The sequence below is a fragment of the Petaurus breviceps genome, unplaced genomic scaffold (assembly GCF_028583685.1).
Source record: "Petaurus breviceps papuanus isolate PSGF00001 unplaced genomic scaffold, PetGlider_PUasm1.0 419, whole genome shotgun sequence".
NCBI lineage: Eukaryota > Metazoa > Chordata > Mammalia > Diprotodontia > Petauridae > Petaurus > Petaurus breviceps.
Genome location: NW_027186324.1, coordinates 7,657,507 through 7,676,847, shown reverse-complemented (window position 1 = coordinate 7,676,847; position 19,341 = coordinate 7,657,507). Strand labels below are relative to the sequence as shown.

At 41.1% G+C, this 19,341-nt stretch overlaps 1 protein-coding gene across 8 annotated transcripts in view; it reads right to left on the bottom strand.

The window, feature by feature from the left end:
* Positions 1–19,341, bottom strand: part of BMX (BMX non-receptor tyrosine kinase) — an 85,986-nt gene that overhangs the window by 28,984 nt on the left and 37,661 nt on the right. For 7 of the 8 annotated variants that reach the window (XM_069100653.1, XM_069100651.1, XM_069100654.1 and 4 more), the window contains 5 exons: positions 13,960–14,075; positions 10,237–10,308; positions 7,926–7,979; positions 4,967–5,021; positions 1,075–1,154 (listed from right to left, as the gene is read on the bottom strand). In XM_069100653.1, coding sequence (XP_068956754.1) covers positions 1,075–1,154; positions 4,967–5,021; positions 7,926–7,979; positions 10,237–10,308; positions 13,960–14,075 — 377 coding nt within the window. The remainder of the gene's footprint in view (positions 1–1,074; positions 1,155–4,966; positions 5,022–7,925; positions 7,980–10,236; positions 10,309–13,959; positions 14,076–19,341) is intronic. The other variant, XM_069100656.1, reaches the window with a different exon arrangement.

Here is a 19,341-nt window from a genome sequence, read left to right as displayed (position 1 = left end):
AATAGAGGAAGGGAGTGTTACTTCCCCACCATATCTAGACACTGAATTTTTGGAGTAGCCCTAGGGCACCATAAATCTTACAAAGTGGGTGGCATGGTCTATGCCATTCCTGGGAAAGAACTGTGCAGAAAAACACATTATTCCAGTTCAGTCACATGTCAGATTGACCTGCGAAATGTCTTCCCATAAAGAAAGCCTGTCATGAATAGAGTGCAGGACTAGAAGTCAGAAAGACCTGGGTTTGAATTCTGATTTAGATCCTCCCTGCTAACTGTGTGGCCCTCTCTGAATCTCATTTTCTTCATCTGTAAAATGATAGTGATGATAGCACCTACTTCACAGGGTTATTGTGAGAATCAGAGAAGATAATTTACTTAAAACAAATTATAAAGCTTAAATTTTTTTGTTGTTCCATCATGTCTGACTCTTCATGAACCCATTTGGGGTTTCTTGGCGAAGATATTAAAGTAGTTTGTCATTTCCTTTGCCAGCTCATTTTACAGATAAGGAAACCAAGGCAAACAGGGTTGGTTAAGTTACATGCTCAGGGTCACCCAGCTAGTAAGTGTCTGAGGCCAGATCTGAACTCAGGAAGATGAGTCTTCCAGACTTCAAGCTCAGTACTCTATCCGCCATGCCAACTAGCTGTCCAAACCTTAAACAGCATATGTAAATATAATTGGTATTCTTCTTATTATTATTCAAGATAATGGAAGACTTTCTCCAACAGGCCTGTGCTATGAAAGTATAGGACCCAGGGACTGACCTCTGCCCAGGCTTAGTACTGAATATAGAAGAAAACATTCATGGGAGAGGGTAAGAGGCCCAGGGCATGGCAAGTTGCCTTCCTTCCACCCAAGGGAGCACAGAACCAAAAGCCTTGCATGTGAAAGGAAATAATTTCTGACCCAAGTCCTAAATAATTTGTGAAATGTCATATCTGTTGCATCAGGGAAAAAAAATTCACTACACTGCAGATGATTAATAAGAGAACATTATGAAGAAGCTGCTTCTGTAAAGAATACACACACACACACACACACACACACAATAGCCAATCCTTCTCATACTTACTTCAGGGCCATACTAAATAAGGATACTGTGTACCGTCCTGCTTGGCTTGAATTCCGAACCATAAATGCTCCTTCTTTTCCCTAAAAAAGGAAGGAAAATGCTCAAGGATAACAGAGATAAATCTGGGGAAATTATCACTTTCAAAAACTACTTTTCAGCTATTGTTTAAAAGATATGAAAGGGGTTGACTGAAATGTTCCTGTTGCCCCAAAGGCTATATTTCAAAGAGCCACACTAGAATATTTTGTATAGAAGGCCTTATCCTCCAGGGCTCTCTTTACTTACACACACACACACAAACACACACACACTCTCTGTGTTCTGGCTTTTCCAGTTCATTTGGCTGTTAATCCTTGCACTTTTTCCATCAGTGTTGGGAGATAATGTGGAGCAGCAATTCATCAATCATTTGTTGTCTTGCCAGTGTCACTGAGAGGCAGCAGGTCCCACAATTGGTATCAGTCAGTCAATCAATCAATGAATTAATCAGTAAGCATTTGTTAAAGAGCCCAGAATGGGCCAGGTTATGCTGAGCACTGAGCATATGAAGACAAAAACAAAAGAATCTCTGGCCTCAAGGAATTCAGTTTCTGTCAATGAATACCAGCTCTTCAGCTTTCTTTTGGTCTGCTAATTTTGTAAAACCTCCTAAAGGTATATGTTTGTTTTACTTAGGTGGAGACACAAATGAAAGGTGATTGAAGCAACCAACCAAATCTCCCCATCCCAATCTTTATCATCAATTGAATCAATCAACCAAAAGTGTGAACACGATTGAAAAGATCTACCCATGTCTATTAGATGGATCAAATAATCAAAGGTTTTAGATTTTTATTGATTTAGATGTTTGACCAATTTAGAGGTCCTTGAAAACCATTGTATAAAATGGAGTAATGCCACATGGGACCTGTTTTTGGATTGTTTGAGATTACTTGGTGAGTTCTATATAAAACATTAAGGCAATAAATAATCCAGGTCTTTGAGCATCTGGCAACTTGGTAGTAGGGATTTTCTTTCCAAGCCCCTAAGAAAAAATTACTGGGGGGAGGGGGGAAGGGGGTAAGAGGAGCGAGAATCCTGTGTCTAGCCCCAACCCCAGCCTCAGCCTTGGTATTGATCTCCTTCTCTAAGCTGCCCTTGTCCAGAGGCAGACCAGGTGAGTTTTGAAGAATTCAGAGAATTTTGGACTTCCCATTAGCATCTACATTCCCTAGCAGCATCTACAGAACAGCTAATGAAAGTGATCACAGGGGAACTGAGGACATACTGGACACAGGAATGAAAGACATCTCCAAGGCTCTATAAAGAGCCTAGCAGACAATCTACACTAACCAAACGACAACAAAAAAAATCCCAAGACTCGCAATATCAGTGATATTCCCTTTGCCACTTATGCTCTGAGTTTGAACCCATGTTCCCCTCAACTCTGTATGTACTGGAAGGATAAGGTGTCATGGAATTGGGGGTAGGGAATGTTTTGGACCGACTGTTCATTCTATACTGCTTGTCCCTATCTAAAAGCTAATTAAATCTGGGTGGCTAATTGATTTCATTGATAACTATAAGGGAAAAAAAACCAGTGGGGGCTTATGACCTGTAACCCTAGAAAAGCAATCTCTAGGGGTGGCCAGGTGGCTGCAGTGAGTAAGAGTGTGGGGAGACCTGGGATCAGTTCCAGCCTCAGATACTTAACACCCACACAAAATAATTGGCCCTGTAACCTTGAGCAAGTTACTTAACCCCAATTGCTTTAAAAAAAAAAAAAAGCAGTCTCTAAACCCTGAGAGCTACCCCTAGCCTCTGAGAAGCCATCTAGTTCTGAGGAACCATCCTGACAATGTGTATGATGATGGGAGGGTGAGCCCCAGAGCCTTTGTGATACAAAGCAAATGCAAGGTAACCTGGGGGAGAAGGGTGGTGATAGCAGCGGGGAGATCAGGAGATAGTTCTGGAGGGAGTTAGGGATTGTAAGGGGCGGAGGTGCCCAGTCATGAGTCCTGGAGGTAGAATGTGGTAGCAGGACAGCAATCCGGCTAGTCCGGCCAGACCATAGAATGTGCAAAAGGGAGGAAAGTACAATAAACTTAGAAAAGTGTGCTGAAGTCAAATTGTGAAGGGTTTTAAATGCCCAGTACATGTTACACTTTGAAAGCAAAAGAGGGAGTCACTGGGACTTCTTGTGCAGAGGAGTAACATGGTCGAGACTGCCCTTCAGGAACATCACTTCACTTAGCCATAGCCCCACAATCCTGTGAAGTGAATACTTCAGGTATTATTATGCCCATTATTTAGATTAGGAAATTGAGACTCAGGAGTAAAATAATTTTTCTATGGGCACATAAGCTAATAAATGTCAGTTATGGGATTTGAATAATTGATCTCAAGTAATAATCATAGGAATACAGACTAGTGGGGGCTTATGCACGGTAGCCTTAGAAAAATAATCCCTAACCCCTCAGAGCCGCTCCTGGACTCCAACAGAACAGGAAGCCACCTCATTGGGTTGTCTTGATTCAAAGCCCAGCACATTATCCAGGACTCCATGCTGACCCCAAGGAAAATGAAAAACATAAAAAAGAACCAAACTACCCAGTTATTTAGGTTTGCTTTGGCCCGCTGATTTTGTAAGACCTCCTAAGGGCATGATGTGTTTGCTTTGCTTCTAAAAGATTGGCTTGTGGAACAAGTATAGAGGGCAGCGTGGCAAGGCTGGCAGACCCTGCGTGGCCCTGAGTGGCTTCAGCTCTTCCCACTCCCCCGGTCACCTCTGACGTCCTGCATGACCTTCACATCTGATGATTCACTCAGTTTCTCAAGTCCATTCCCCTCTTTCTTTTCCCACTTCCGCCACCTTATTTTAGCCAAGACTCTTAGAACAAACTCATCTCCCCAACCTCTAGTCCCCCCTACTGCAATTCATCCTGTACACGGCTGGTAAAACAGCCGTCTTAAAGTGCGACTCTGATCATGTCATTCTCCAGTTCAGACAGCTTTAGTGATCTCCCTTCTCCTGTAAGCTAGGATCTGGCCTCCTTATTGGGGATCTCAAGGCCAGCATCGTTTATCCTCCACCCTCATAAACCTGCTATCTAGTCAAACAAGACTTTGCTGTCTCCTTTTTGACCAGCAGCCCTAAGGGTCTTCCCCTCCCAGTTTGATTTTTTTTTTTAATTAAAGGGGTCATCCCTTGACTTACTTTTTAAAGAGGGCTATTCATTGAATGTGCATTATCTCACTCAAAGTGAGAACCTGGAAATGTCTTAGCCTAAAAGGGCCAGGGTCTCCCATTGCATTCTGGGCCATCTCCAGTCATCCTGATAAATGGTCACTGGACCCAGATGGCTCTGGAGGAGAAAGTGAGGCTGCTGACCTTGCACAGCCCTCTCTCACTCAAATCAAAGTCAACTGCAAGTCATGTCGTTGTTTCCCTGAAGCCGTGGTCTTCTTTGAAAACGAAGGGCAAAAACAAGACAATATGCATTGGATAAATGTTCCTTGATGCCTTACCTTACCTCTGCTGTGTCCTCGCTCATTCTACATGAAAAGTGCATTTTTGCAAACTCCACTTGTTGAAAAATTAGAGACTAATCTTTAGGGCAGGAATGTCATATTTATCTCTGTACCCTGTACCCTGTCCATTTTCCCTAAACCCAACACATTGATTCCCATATAAAGGGACCTGTAAACACGTGTATTTAATTGAATTGGCCCCCCTTAATAACCATGAACTGACCACAGTCAATCAATTCATCAGTTATCCTACAAATTATTAATTAATTTATTACAAAAAAATTACCAAAAAAACAATAATTAACATATATATTGTAGTCCTCAAGAAAAAAAAAACGATCATATGGCTATTTTAAAAGAGAGCAAGGCTGTTTCACAGTACCTTTTGTCTCAGTAACTGTTCAGACTGGGCTCTTGAGATGTCACCTGCAAACCAGCTGCAGCAGAAAAGGTTGTGCATTGATATTATGGATTATTGTTTCTTTGCCTGTACGTTGCTTTAGTTTCCTTATATGTTAAACTTGGGGGAGGGGGAGATAATTTTCCTAAAGTTCTCCTTCATCTAAAGCTGTGTGATTCTGTGATTCTATAATGCCCATGAGGTAGCTATATATACATTAACATTGTCCTATAACCAGAAGAGTCAGATCCCAAATCATTTTGTTTCACAGCTCTAATTTTCCTCAAAAATAAAACCAAACCAAACCTGATTGAGAAATGCTTTGCAGTAAGTTTATCCATTGAAAATGCTTTTTCAGGGGTGGCAAGGTGGCACAATGAATAGAGTACAGGCTCTGGAGTCAGGAGGACGTGAGTTCACATCTAACCCAATTGCTTGACACACTTATTAGCCATGTGACTTTGGGCAAGTCACTTAACCCCAATTGCCCTCCCAAAAGCAAAAAAAAAAAAGCTTTTTTTTTCCCTAAGCACTTGGACACAATTTCTAAGGTAGGTTAGATGCTGGTAGGGTCAGGGTGGACAATACATAAATCTCAGTTTCCTCATTAGTAAAATGAAGGAGTTAGATTTGTTGGCCTCTGAGGTCTCCTCCAGAGCTGAATCTATGACCCTAAGATCTTTCTGAGAATTAGGTATCAGATAAGAACCTTTAAGTGGGGACTTATGAGCTGTAGCCTTAGAAAAATAATCCCTAACGTCTCAGAGCCGCTCCTGAACTCCAACAGCACAAGAAGCCAGCTAGTCCGGTTGTCTTGATTCAAAGCCCAGCACATTATCCAGGACTCCATGCTGCTTCTCTGACCCCAAGGAAAATGAAAAACATAAAAACAAAACAAAACAAGACAAAAAAAAAACCCAAGCTACCCAGCTATTTAGGTTTGCTTTGGCCTGCTAATTTTGTAAAATAGAGATAGAGTAAAAGGAAAAGCCTTGTAGACAGGGGTCCTGGTGGGGTGGGAGTGGCACGAAGCTGTATGTGAAAGGACATTTCATAACTTTTTAGAGACCCAACCTTTACCATTTTTTAGGTGTCTACTCCCAAGGAAATAAAGACCTTAGGTTGAGGTCCATGGGAGGCAGGGAAATGGGACTTCTTTCTTTTTTTTTTTTTTTTCAAATTAAGTGACTTGTCCAGGGTCACCCAGCTAGAAAATGTCTGAGGTTGGATTTGAACTCACGTCCTCTTGACTCCAGGGCTGCTTATCTATGCACTGAAGCACCTAGTTGCCATGAGACGTAATTTTTTCAAGATAGAAACCATTCAGTGACCTTGTATCATGTGAATCTCCATTTGAATGGGATCAGAATTGCAAAATGTGGGCTCCAATAAAAGCGTCCCTTTTATTGTTGGCAAAATCATGTCACGAATCTGAGATCCATTAGCCTCCCAAAGCTGTGCTTCTATCAACATCCCCAATTTTCCACCTGCTGTGGAAATCCCTTTCGGTTTCAACACAGAACAGGCCCAGCTTCCTCCAGCCCACTTCCTCTCTCACCCACCAGATTAACTTCTAAATGACAAGGATATAATACTGTGGGCAAGTGCTCAGGCTCAGGGTCACTGAGCCACTCCAAGAATCAGCAGAAGATGGACTGACCTCTCTTTTTGGAGGCTCTAGGAAAGGCCCCTTGTAAATAAAATTACTTTCCCACTTAGGTGACTGATATCTGAAAAATCTACAAAGATTTAATCCTTTGGTTAAAGGTCTTTGCCTTCTACCTTAATGAAATTTTCCATCTCATACTAAGCCTCTTCAATTATTTATATCTGAGTAAGAAAAAAATGGATCCTTTCCTCAGAGCAAGGTGATTTTTCTCCTTTGCTTTTATTTGTTCTATATGGGGCAGATGCTAGATCCAAAGCTGTAGAAAGGATTCAGAAGGAAGGAATCCATGAAGGGGGTGGTCAGAGGCAAAGGCTCGGTTTTCCAGTTTTTTTGCCTAGAGCTGTCGTTGACAAGAGACTTAAGAGGAAGGCTGGAAACACACAAAATTTGTGCAAAAGTATTCACAGATATCTCAACCAAGAAGACAAGCAGAAAAAATGTTTTCCTTGGGTCAAAAAGCCCTTTTTAAAATTAGAGGGCTGTTGCTTTGGTGATTCCTAGGGTGTGAATAAGTTGTGTCTTTGTGTAGATCAAAATGTCTAATGGGGAAAGGAAAAGCATTTAAATAGCACCTACTATGTGCCAAGTTGTTTTTTGGTGTGGGACTGGAATTCAGGAAAGAAATGAGAGAAATAAAATTAGAAAGAAAATGGATACATAGATTGGTGAGCCATGACTCACAAAAAGAAATTAGAAATTAGAGAGAAAATGGCTATGTAGCTTGGTGAGTCATGAGACCAATGGTAATTAAGCTCATTAGGGTTGATGGAGTCGCCAAATCAGAGAATCTGCGGAGTGAAACAGAGACACAGGGCTGACCCTTGAGGTACAGCCCGCAGTTAGAGAGGGTGATATAGGATGATGAGCCAAGAATGTAAAGTGAGGAGACGTGAAACAGAGAGGGGGAGAACCAGCTGCTGTATTCTTTCATTTCACTTTATCATTTACACTTCCAGGATACAGCAGGGTGCTTGGCACATAGTAGAGATTTAATAAAATAATATTATGCATAGATTTTATATTCTATATAATTTTATATTCTACGTAAATATAATATATACTGGATAGAACATATAAATTATAATAAAAATAAAATAATAGCTAACTGATCGACTGACTTCCCGAAGTGGCTTCATGCCACATCCCTGGCATGCTCCCAAGGCTGGGGCCTCCTTGGCCACTCTCCCATTCTAACTCTGTAGAAAGAGGGACAAATAAATTCAGGCCCCGCTCCCCGAAAGCTAAGACAAAATAAAGAGTCCACCCACGTACTCATAGCCGGTCAGGCTTTCCTCTTCTTCAGATGAACTGGATCCTGGGTCCCCCCTGTGGAAGAGGTGAGACATCATGCAGAAATTGTTTTAAAAAAGTAAGAAAGAAGCGGCTCACATGCCCGTTAGCTTGATTCCCCCTTTATGCCCCCATCCATGGCTCCGTTTTCCCTTTTCACTCTGAGGAAGTTACAAACAATGGAAGGAACAAGCTGGCAGCTCTCTCTCTATGATGAGATCCATTGGAGTCAATGACCAGTAACAGAGCTGGGACTTGGCTGCAGTCCGGTTGTCTTGGCTACTTCCAAATAGCAGGACAAAGGAAACACATGCTGAGGCACTTGGAGGTTTTGAGCAAAACCTCTGGCTATGTGAAAAGTCATTGTTGCAGATGATTTTAAATCAATTTGGGGACATTTTTCTCATGCTATAGATAACTGGAAAGAATGTCAATATTTGTCAGCGAGTCACAGATTTAGACCTGGAAGGGCCCTTAGAAGCCAGAGCCTCCAATCCCTTCATTTCACAGATGAAGAAAGTGAGCTCCAGATTGGCTAAGTCATTTGCCCGGGATCACACAGTTGTAGAGTAAGTTTCTGAGGAAGGATCTGAACTCAGATCTTTCTGACTTCAAGTCTAATAATCTACGTATGATTATTTTGGTCTTCCTATGGGTAGGTTGATAGGAATTGTTCAGTGTTTTTAATTTGAAGAAGTTTTCAAATGGAAAGTCTTCACCTTCTAATTACTTGGGCTCTCAGGTCCCACACTATATCCAATCAGTTGCCAAGTCTTATGAATTCTACCTCCACAGCTTCTCTCCATGGGTCTCCTCTCCATACACAGTCAACACCTTTCACCAAGATTATTGCAATAGTCTCTTAATAGTCTTCTTGTTCAAATCTATCCTCCAACACTGTGGTCAAAGGGATTCTTTTAAATATGATCATGCCATTCCCCTGCTTAATAAAGACCAGTGTCTTTTCTGCAGTTAGGTGGTGTAATAGATAGAGTGCCAAGCCTGGATCTGTAAATTCAAATCTGGCCTCAGATACTTACTAGCTGTGTGACTCTGGGTAAGTCACTTAACCCTGCTTGCCTCAGTTCTTTATCTGTCAATAAGCTGGAGAAGGAAATGGCAAACCAGTACACTATCTCTGCCAAGAAAACTCCCAAAAGGTGTTGCAAAGAGCTGGACATGACTGAAACGACCAAACAACAGTCTTCCTATTTTCTCTGAGATTAATTCAAACTCCTCTGTTTGGCAGTGAAGCTCCTCTCAATCTAGGTCCAATCCACCTTTCCAGACTTAGAGTATCATGCCTTATTTCAACTTCATGCATCCTGTAGTCTAACTAAACTGACCTGCTTGCTGGCCCTGACTCACAAAATCCCACCTCTGGTATCTGGGCTTTTGCATAGGCTGCCCAGAGGGGGCATAAACATAGGTTTAGAATCACTCCTTCCTCACTCCTTTCTTTGAATCCCTCCCTTCAAAACTGAACTTAAACACCATTTTCTACATGAGACTTTTATCCCTCATTAGCTGCTAATGCCTCTCTCCACAAATAATTATCTTGTATTTGTCAGGAAGACCTGAGTTCAAATCCAGGCTCAGACCATTACTAGCTATGTGACCCTGGGCAAGTCACTTAACCCTGTCTGCCTCAGTTTCCCCCTCTGTAAAATGAGTTAGAGAAGGAAATGGCAAACCACTCCAGTATCTTTGCCAAGAAAACCCTTAATAGAGTCACAAAAAGTCAGGCATGACTGAAATAACTGACAACAAAAATTTTATTTTGTGTATTTTTTGTTTATATATGTTGTTTCTCTCCCCCTCCCCCCCCAATATGTTCTTTGAAGGCGGGGACTGTTTCAAGTTTATCTTTGTTTCCCCAGTACCTAAAAGGTATTAGGTGCTTAATAAATATTTTATGACTAATGGATTGATAAGTTTTCTGACCTTTAGCAGGTATCAAACTTATATAGCACTTTAAGGTTTACAAAACATTTTACAAACATAATTTATTTGGTCCTCACTACAACTGTCAGATAAGAGCTATTATTTTCCCCATTCCTTACAGGTGAGGAAATTAAGACAGACATAAGTTAAGTGATTGACCCAGGGTCATATAGCTAATATACCACACTGTATTTGAACTCGGGTCTTTCTGACCCCAAGTCCAGCTCTCTGGCCACTACACCACTTTGCTGCCTTCTGCTTTATTATTTGCTGCAGATACCTCTCAAGTCTACTTTAGTTTCTATCAGTTTCTCATGAAAAATGGAAGTAAATACCATATCTGACTTACCAAGAAATCATTGGAGTAGCCTGAGTTTTTACATGTCTTTTCAGTTGGATCCCAGACACAGCATTTTCACCTCTGCAAATGAAATAGACATGTTCTAGAAATATATTTTCTATGTAATTCTCACTTGTCTTATGAGATTTTAAAAAATCCAGATCTTCTCATCTGTTTAATATTACGTAATACCTTGACCCATGTAATTTCTCTCAGTTTGGACAATGAATCTAATGAGTCATTCTTACCTCTATTTTTTTAACAGACCCTGACAAATAGCAATTGTGCTCTATCAGAACATTTTCTAAACAAAATTAAATCTTCACTATATTGAACAAGTGACTCATTTCCTGCTACATTTTCAAAATCCAATTCCCCAGATTTCATCTCAGCACCTGTTTCTGTTTTCATTTTTGTCTCATTTTTTTTATGGGAAACCTGGATTAATATACCATCTTGATTGCCAACCCCACTATCCCTTAATTTCCCTATGGATATTTAGATATTCTTTTCCATCATTTTAATGCTTTCAAGTAGATTTTTAGTATCCTCCTGCTGTTTAAATGGTGCATTGGGAATTTCATTGTGACATACATTCTTGCAATTACAGACCATGCTTTAAAAATTCTCATTGTAAGTTTCTATGGCTATATGGCCAACAGCATTTTCTGTATTTCCCTATAATCAGACCTGATTCTCTGATTTTCTGTGCTAACCAAATCATTCATGAGCAGCTTAACACAAAGGCAATTTTACCTGGCACATAGGGTGAAATTTCCTTTGGCCTTTAGAACAAGCAGCCTTTTTTCATTTTTTGGTGTAGTATTCCTTCAAATGAAAAATAAAATTTACCTAACTCCTTTTCAAAGACTGCATCAAGAAGGCCTTCTTTCCCTGCAGTACCTGTGCCAACTCGGTCAGATCCACTACAGTATCAACCGACTTTTCTGAAAGGTCTGTTTTTGCAGAGTGGGTATTATAGTTCTGCAAGTTACACTCAGCAGGCTCTCCCTGTTCTCTAAGAAACATTTAAAGATGAGTTATGCCTCAGGGGCCTGTGAGAGGCAAGATTACTTTCCAACCTGAGAGTAAGCTAAAAAATCATGGCTTCGTTTCAAACTTCTAGCAGGCACAAGACTTTTTAAAGTAACATAATCCACTAAGAAACTGAGTGCTAGCCACCTTAATAAGTGGGGCAGTAGGTAGAGCAGGGGACAAAGTGATGGACAGGGTCAGGATGGACCTGAGTGTCCTGCTGATGATAGTAGCTGAGTAACCTCTCTTAGTCTGTTTTCCTCATCTGTAAAATGGAGGTAATTATAACACCCACCTCACAAGGCTGTTGTGAGGATTCAGTGACAACACACGTATAAAATTCTTCACAAACGTTAAAGCACTATTTAATTCCTCGTTATAATTATTATTATAAACTTTTAAATGAAGGACTTATTTACTAAGACTTCAAAAGGGGTAGGTCGTTGTAATAGTTCTGACTTTGTGCAAAGTAATTGTGTTGTTATTTAGTGACTCAAGTCTGTATTCTCTTGGTTGGTTCAGATCAAAACCTTCCCACTAGTCAGTCCTGACTGAAAGATCCATAGAGAAGACTGGCCTAATTCACTGAGTTATGCTAAGTGCTTCCATTACCTGTTCTTCAAGATTCATCTTCATTCAAATAATTTAAAACCAGAACGTGACTTGAGGATAGCCAAAGATCTGGAATTTTACCATTATGACCTCCTTCCCTTTGGCCTCAAGTCTTCTGAGGAAGCAACATTCCCATGAATGAATCTAGAGCCCAGGACTTGGGTGACCCAACCCTGATTCTGGCTCAGCTTCTGGAGAAATGGGCCCACCATATGCATCAATTTATTTTTTACTAAGTTCCTTATACTCTTATGGTTTGATCACTGGTGTTAGAAGATTTTATTTCAAGTAAAGCAGTAGAAGAAAGACAGCTTGTAGTAGTGGATCATGAGCTGGTCTTAGAATTAGGAACACTTGGGTTCAAATCTTATGCATATAGACATGACATACAGACACAGGACTAGTCACTTACATTGCCCCCCCAGGCAAATCTCTTAGGCTATAATTACCCTTCTACATTGGTAGGGAGAGTAGACCTACTGGGAGCTCCTCATACCAATGAAACAAGGTACGGATATTCCTGTCCCCCAATGGTGAAAAAGGACATAAAGATGTAGGGTTATAAGGTTGGGAAGAAACAAGATAAGATCCGAGAAATGAAATGATATTTATAAAAGAGAGACTAGGGAAGGATCAGGAAGAAGATGAACATTGTTCCCCAGAGGAAATGCTGAGGGATCTGGATCAGACCTGCGGGCCACTGGCAACACACCAAAGGATTTCGGGATGTTTTCCTCTACATTTTTCACAGGTCACCTGAAATCCTCTGGCCAGCCACAGATTGTACAGGCCTGGCCTAGCTAGTGGGAGATAGCAGATAGAGGTGAAAAGAGGTTACAGATAGAGAACGATATGGAGAATAAGACATTTGGAGAAATGAGCCCCATATTTGAACAAGGATTATATAGACCCTATGGGTTTAGGATGGCTACAGCCCAAGACAAGGGAATATAGTGGCCATAAAAACTGGACCTGGAGTCAGAATGACACACACTGAAGTTCTATGACACTTCTTAGTTTTGTGACCACGGGCCAGGGTCTCAATTGCTGCATCTCTATAAAGGGCATAATATTACCTATGTCAAGGGGTTATTGTGAAGATCAAATGAAATGTAAATGTAAACCATTTTGTAAATCTTTAAGTAGCATGTCAGTGTTAGTTATTAGTATTACTGTTATGATTAAAGGCAGCTGGCTGTCAAAAGCAGATCAGATCAAAACCTCCTCATTAGCTGATTCTGACTGAATAGTCCATAGAGAGGAGTGGCCTAAATGGTTTGGCCATTAGACTTTTTATTTTTTTTTAAAGCGATTGGGGTTAAGTACTTGCCCAAGGTCACACGGCCAGTTATTTTGTGTGGTTGCCAAATATCTGAAGCTGGAACGGACCACCTGAGGCCAGAGCTCTTACTCGCTGAGCCACCTGGCCGCCCCTAAGCAATTGGGGTTAAGTAACTTGCTCAAGGTTACACAGCCAGGTGTTTCTGGGTGGGTGTTAAGTATCTGAGGCTGGAACCGATCCCGGGTCCTCCCGACTCTAGGCCGGCGCTCCTACTGACCATGCCACCTGGCTGCCCATCTATCGTCTTTTTACTGAGACCTCTGATTTATAAAGCTCAACAAAGAGGCAAAGGAGGAGCTTTTCTTCTCACATCTTTCTTTAACCTACTGTGTGATCTTGAGTCAGCTGCCGATTATCTCTGTATGACACCCACCCCCACCCTGTCCCCCATCATAAGGATCAAGGGACCGTCTGGAGGCCTCTGGTCATGCAAGTGCCATAGCAATGAGCCGAAGCACGTGTCTCCCTAAAAGTGTCCCAACTCCCTGGGAAAAGCCTCAAAGCCACCTTTTGTGACATCTATAAAATAGAGACAGCAATAGCACTTATCTCAGAGTTGTTGTGAAAATCTAAAGAAAGAGTAAGCATAAATCTCTGAATAAACACAATTATTATTACTTCTACTGATCTCATCATACCCTTTTCTGCATGGTAAACATAGTTACCTCGCTATTCCAGTAAGTATATAGTTGGGTTTTTATTTTTTTATTTGCCACCAGTCAGGCACTTCATTTGAAACTTACCGTGTATGTGCATCTGTCTCCGAATTTCTCCTGAGTTCTGAATCTGACTCTGCTGTTGTGAACTTTGGGGAGGACTCAGGAAGTGGAAGGACGGCAACTGCCCGTGGGATCTTCAGCTTTGGCAGACAGAAGACATGAAATATTTGAGCCACATGTTACAAGTCATTAACAAAAGCAGATCAGTCCTGGACTGGTTTATTCCCTTTCTTCCCTGTTCCCCTCAATCCTCTCAAATCTATTTTCTTTTGATCCAAATCTATGCTATGCAAAATTTATGTATGCAAATGCTGTGTCATGAAAAATTTAGCTAGGAATAAAGCTACCCTCCATATAAAAAAGGAACAAACACTCTCCAAAGCAGGGGTTCTTAACTGGGGGCGAGGGGTATCTTTGAACTTATTTAAATATTTATTTATTCATTCATTTATTTCCATAAACATAGTTGTTGTTCAACAGTGTCTGACTGTAACCCTATTCAGGGTTTCCTTGGCAAAGATACTGGAGTGGTTTGCCATTTCCTTCTCCAGCTCATTTTGCAGATGAGGAAACTAAGGCAAATGGGGTTAAGTGACTTGCCCAGGGTCATACAGCTAGTAAGTATCTGAGATTAGATTTGAACTCAGGTCTTCCTGACTCCAAGCCTGGAGCCCTATCCACTGCTCCACCTAGCTGCCTAAATGTTAGTTCTCCAGGATATGAGCCGACAATTGTATTTCAATATAATTGATTGCTTTTGTAATCTATGCATTTTGTTTTATAGGTATGAAAACTTCTGGAGGACCTTTCTTTGTATTCCCAGAACGTTGCCCAGGTCACATTGTTATTTGTCAAGTTGTTTCATTTGTGTCCAGCTCTCTGTGACCCCATTTAGGGTTTTTTGGCAATGATACTGGAGTGGTTTGCCATTTCCTTCTCTAGATCATTTTCAGATGAAGAAGTGAGGCAAATGACTTGCCCAGGGTCACCCCACTAGTAAGTGTCTGAGGTCACATTTGAACTCAGGACAATGAGTCTTCCTGAGTCCAGGTCTGACACATTACCCACCGCTTCACCTATTTGAGTGGGACAATGTGCATGACACATAATATGCATTTCACAAATGCTTGCTGACCTGACTTCTTCTGGGAAGGGCTCCACAGGCTTCACCAGGGTCCATGACACACACACAAAATTAAGAGCCCCTTTCTCTGAAGAAACAGGGTAGTAAAAGTTTCACTGAAGAAAAGAGGAATCTCCAAGGCTAGAGACCTGATTTTTATTTCCTGGCTTTAATAAAATACCTTTCTATTCAGAATGCACTTGGAGAGAAAATGTTGTCCAAAAATTTCCTTTCTAAACAACTCCCAGGTGCGTTCACATAGTAAATAACTAAAATGGGCTCATGCAGCATTCAAACTGCCTGGCTGCTGATTTGCATGACTAAAAAATTTCAATACAAGCTCCAAATAATCCCTTAGAGGAAACTGGAGACAAAAGATTCTGCACTGGGAAATATTCTCTATTTTTGCATTTTGAAAAGAGCAGGTTTTTCAAGCATGTACAAAAAAGGCATGCTTCTTAATAAATGGCATTCCTCTCCACCCCACCCCACCCCCCAATTTGGCTCAGCTTACAAAAATTTTCCCTTATTTCAATTATATGGAGTATGTGAGTATGTGTCAGGATGAAGTTCAGGACAGGCAGATGAGAGAGCACCTAGGCCTTGTTCCCTTGGGCCATACCCCATCTCTCTTCCAGCACTGTTTCACAGAGTAGATCATATGGAGGTCATAGGCAAGTGACCATCATAAATTCGGAAGGTGAGAAACATGGAAGGAATATGGTCCCTGAAAGGGACTACAGGAATTCCTTTAACTATTTCCATTCACCCAAGGTATGTCAAGATAGCCTGTGTCTTAATCCCCACTACCCAATACCAGAAGGCTTCCTCAGGGTATTAGAAACTCTCGTTTAAAGGTAACTTTAGTAATATTCAATTTCTAGTTGATCCTGCTCTGCCAGTGAACTTCTCAGGGTTCCATGTTGCTACGGCAGGAGTTGAGATTCCTGGACATGTTTCTCACTTTTATTATCCCAAGAGGCAGTATGGTACAATGGAGTGGACAGAAGGCTGGACTTGTAGTTAGGAAGATCTGAATTCCAATCCCACATATTAGTACATATTAGCTGTGTGAACATGGGCAAGGCACTGATGTGAATACAGAGGTGCCCTTTCCCTGGTTTATCTTCTAAAGGCTCCCTTAAATACAGAGGTGCCCGAAGGGCTGAGTTACTCATTCCCTGGTTTATCCTCCAGAGGCTCCCTAAAATACAAAGGTATTCTAAAGGTTGAGTTGCCCTTTCCCTGGAGTCACAAAGTCTCCCCTTATCTTGAAATACCACAAAACTTCCCCTTGACCTAAAATTCCTTGTCTCTTCCCATCCTGGGTGATAAAAATTCCTTTGTCTCCCTTGTGTCATTCATGGTCCTCATCCCAAGTCCTTATCTTGCAAGACTCATCTAGTCCCTAGATCTCCAACCCCCTTTAGAAACCTTAAAATTACGTCACTATTCTACAGGCTGTGTAGCTTTCTGGCTATTTAAGTCTGGTCCTCGTCCTGTATTATTGCCTTTGTTTAGCTCCTTGCTAAGTCTCAGGCCCACCTGCTTTTGTGTTAATAAAGCTCCCTTTGGCTAAAGAGAAGGTCTGATTGAATTCTTTCACAAATCTGAACCAACTCTCCCAATTCTGACCTCCCCAGCCCAGTCAGTCAGTCTCTGGAAGCCTCATTTTCCTCACCTGTAGCATTTACCTTAAAGGATTACTGTGAGGATCAAATGAGAAAGTGAATGTAAATCTCTTTTAAGTAAATCTTAAAGCATTATTTGTAAATACATCTTAAAGCATTATTAGGGCAGCTAGGTGGTGCAGCCTGCAATCAGGAAGATTCATCCCCCTAAGTTAAAATCTGGCCTTAGACACTTACTAGCTGTGTGTGTGAACCTGGGCAGGTCACTTGACTCTGTTTGCCTCAACTTCCCCATCTATAAAATGGGCTGGTGAGGGAAGTGGCAAACCATTCTAGTATCTCTGCCAAGAAGGAGAGTTGGACACAATTGAACAATTAAAAAAGCCTTGTGTAAATAACAGCCCTCATTCTTACACATATTAGCTAAGGCTTTCCTCCCTCTGGGAGTCCTTCCCCTCTGCCTAATGTCCCCAGGCTTTCCCCATCCTAAAACAAAGAAGCCCTGGATCCTGCCACCCCAGCTATTCCATCCTACAGCTCTTCCCTTTTTGTTACTGACAATTTATGGAAAGAATATTTCACTTTTGCTGCCTCTGCTTCTTCATGACGCGACGCCTTGCAATCTGCCCTCCAAGGTCACTGTGATCTCTTAATTTCCAAATCCACAGGTTTGTTTTAGTCCTCACCCTCTCAGACCTCTCTGCAACATCTGACATTTCTGACCACTTCCTTCTTCTCAGCTGGCTTTTCCATCGTTGCACACTTCTGGATCTCCTATCTCTGTGTCTAGCTCTCTCCCTCAGGTCTCCCACCTCCCGATTAAACTTTTTTTTTTTGCTTTTTGGAGGGGTGAAGTCAGGGAAATTGGGGTCAAGTGACTTGCCCAAGGCCACACAGCTAGTAAGTGTTAAGTGTCTGAGGTCAAATTTGAACTCAGGTCCTCCTGACTCCAGGGCTGGTGGTCTACTCACTGTGCCACCTGATTAAATTTTTAAAAAGCTTTAAGTACTTCCAAACCCAGGGACATTATGGCTCTTCCTAAAAAATAAGTAACTTGAAGCCAGGGACCATGTCATGATAATCTTTGGAATTCCTTCCCTGTCTAGAAAATATCAATAAACATCTGTTAATGCAATAGAATTGATGTAGATGTGATCCTCTGATTTTCCGTGGTACCCCAGAGTACAGATATAAGGGCTGCTGTTGCTGTTCAGCTGTTTCAGTCCCGTCTGACTCCGTGACCCCATCTGATGCTTTCTTGGCAAAGATACTGGGGCAGTTTGCCATTCCCTTCTCCAGCTCATTTTGCATATGAGGAAACCGAGGATTAAATGACTTGTCCAGGGTCATACAGCTATTGTGTCTGACCTGGCACTCTATATACTATGGCAGCACCTAGCTGCTGATACAAGGACTGGGACTCCAACAGATGTTCCTTTCCAGAGATCTGTACATACTCCATGGTCTTGTAACAGTCTGTGAAAGAGTGTGGGCTCCCCTGAATGCAGTAAGGTCCCAAAGCTTTAGATGTATAACTCTTGGCAAGTCTTAGAGTTGTACAGGATTGAAAATCTCAAGCAGGAAGGGGACTTCGAGGTCAGGTCACTTCATTTTATAGATAAAGAAAGTGAGGAACCTCTCAGAACCATGGGGAAGGGAAGAATTCATAACCAAACAAGAAAGAGAGCATTATGGAATGTAAAGTAGATAATTTTTGTTATATTAAGATAAAAAGCTTTTGTACTAACAAAAACAATGCAACCAAGATTAGAAAGAAAGCTGAAACCTGGGAGACAATCTTTACAACAAGTGTCTCTGATAAAGTTCTTGTTTTTCAAATATAGAGATAATTGAGTATAATTGATAAGAATACAAGTCATTCCCCAATTGATAAATGATCAAAAGAGATGAACAGATAATTTTCATATGAAGAAATCAAAGCTATCTATAGGCCTTTCAAGAAGTACTCTAAATCACTTTTGATTAGGGAAATACAAATTAAAACAACTTTGAGGTGCCACCTGACATCTATCAGATCGGTTAATATGACAAAAAGAAAAATGATAAATATTGGAGAGGATATGGGAAAATTGGGAGACTAATACACTGTTGTTAGAGTTGTGAACTGATCTGACCATTCTAGAGAATAATTTGGAATTATGCCCAAAGGGCTATAAAATTATGTATACCCTTTGGTCCAGCAATACCCATGATAGGTCTATATCCAAAAGACATTAAAAAAAGTGAAAAAGACCTATTTATACAAAAAAAAATATTTATAGCAGCTCTTTTTTTGTGATAGTTAAGAGTCAGACATAGAAGGGATGACCATCAATTGAGGAATGGCTAAACAATCTGTGGTATGTGATTATGATGGAATATTACTTTGCTATAAAAAAAATAACAAGCAGGATAACTTCAGAAAAACCTGGAAAGATTGGCACAAACTGATGCAAAGTGAAATGCGCAGAACCAGGAGAAAATTGTACATAATAACAGCAATATTGTTTGATGAAGAACTGTGAAGGACTTAGCTGTTGTCAGCAATATGATGAGTCAAGACAATCCCAAAGGACTAATGATGAAGCATACTATCTGCCTGCAAACCTCCCTTCCTCCCTTCCTTCCTTCCTTCCTTCCTTCCTTCCTTCC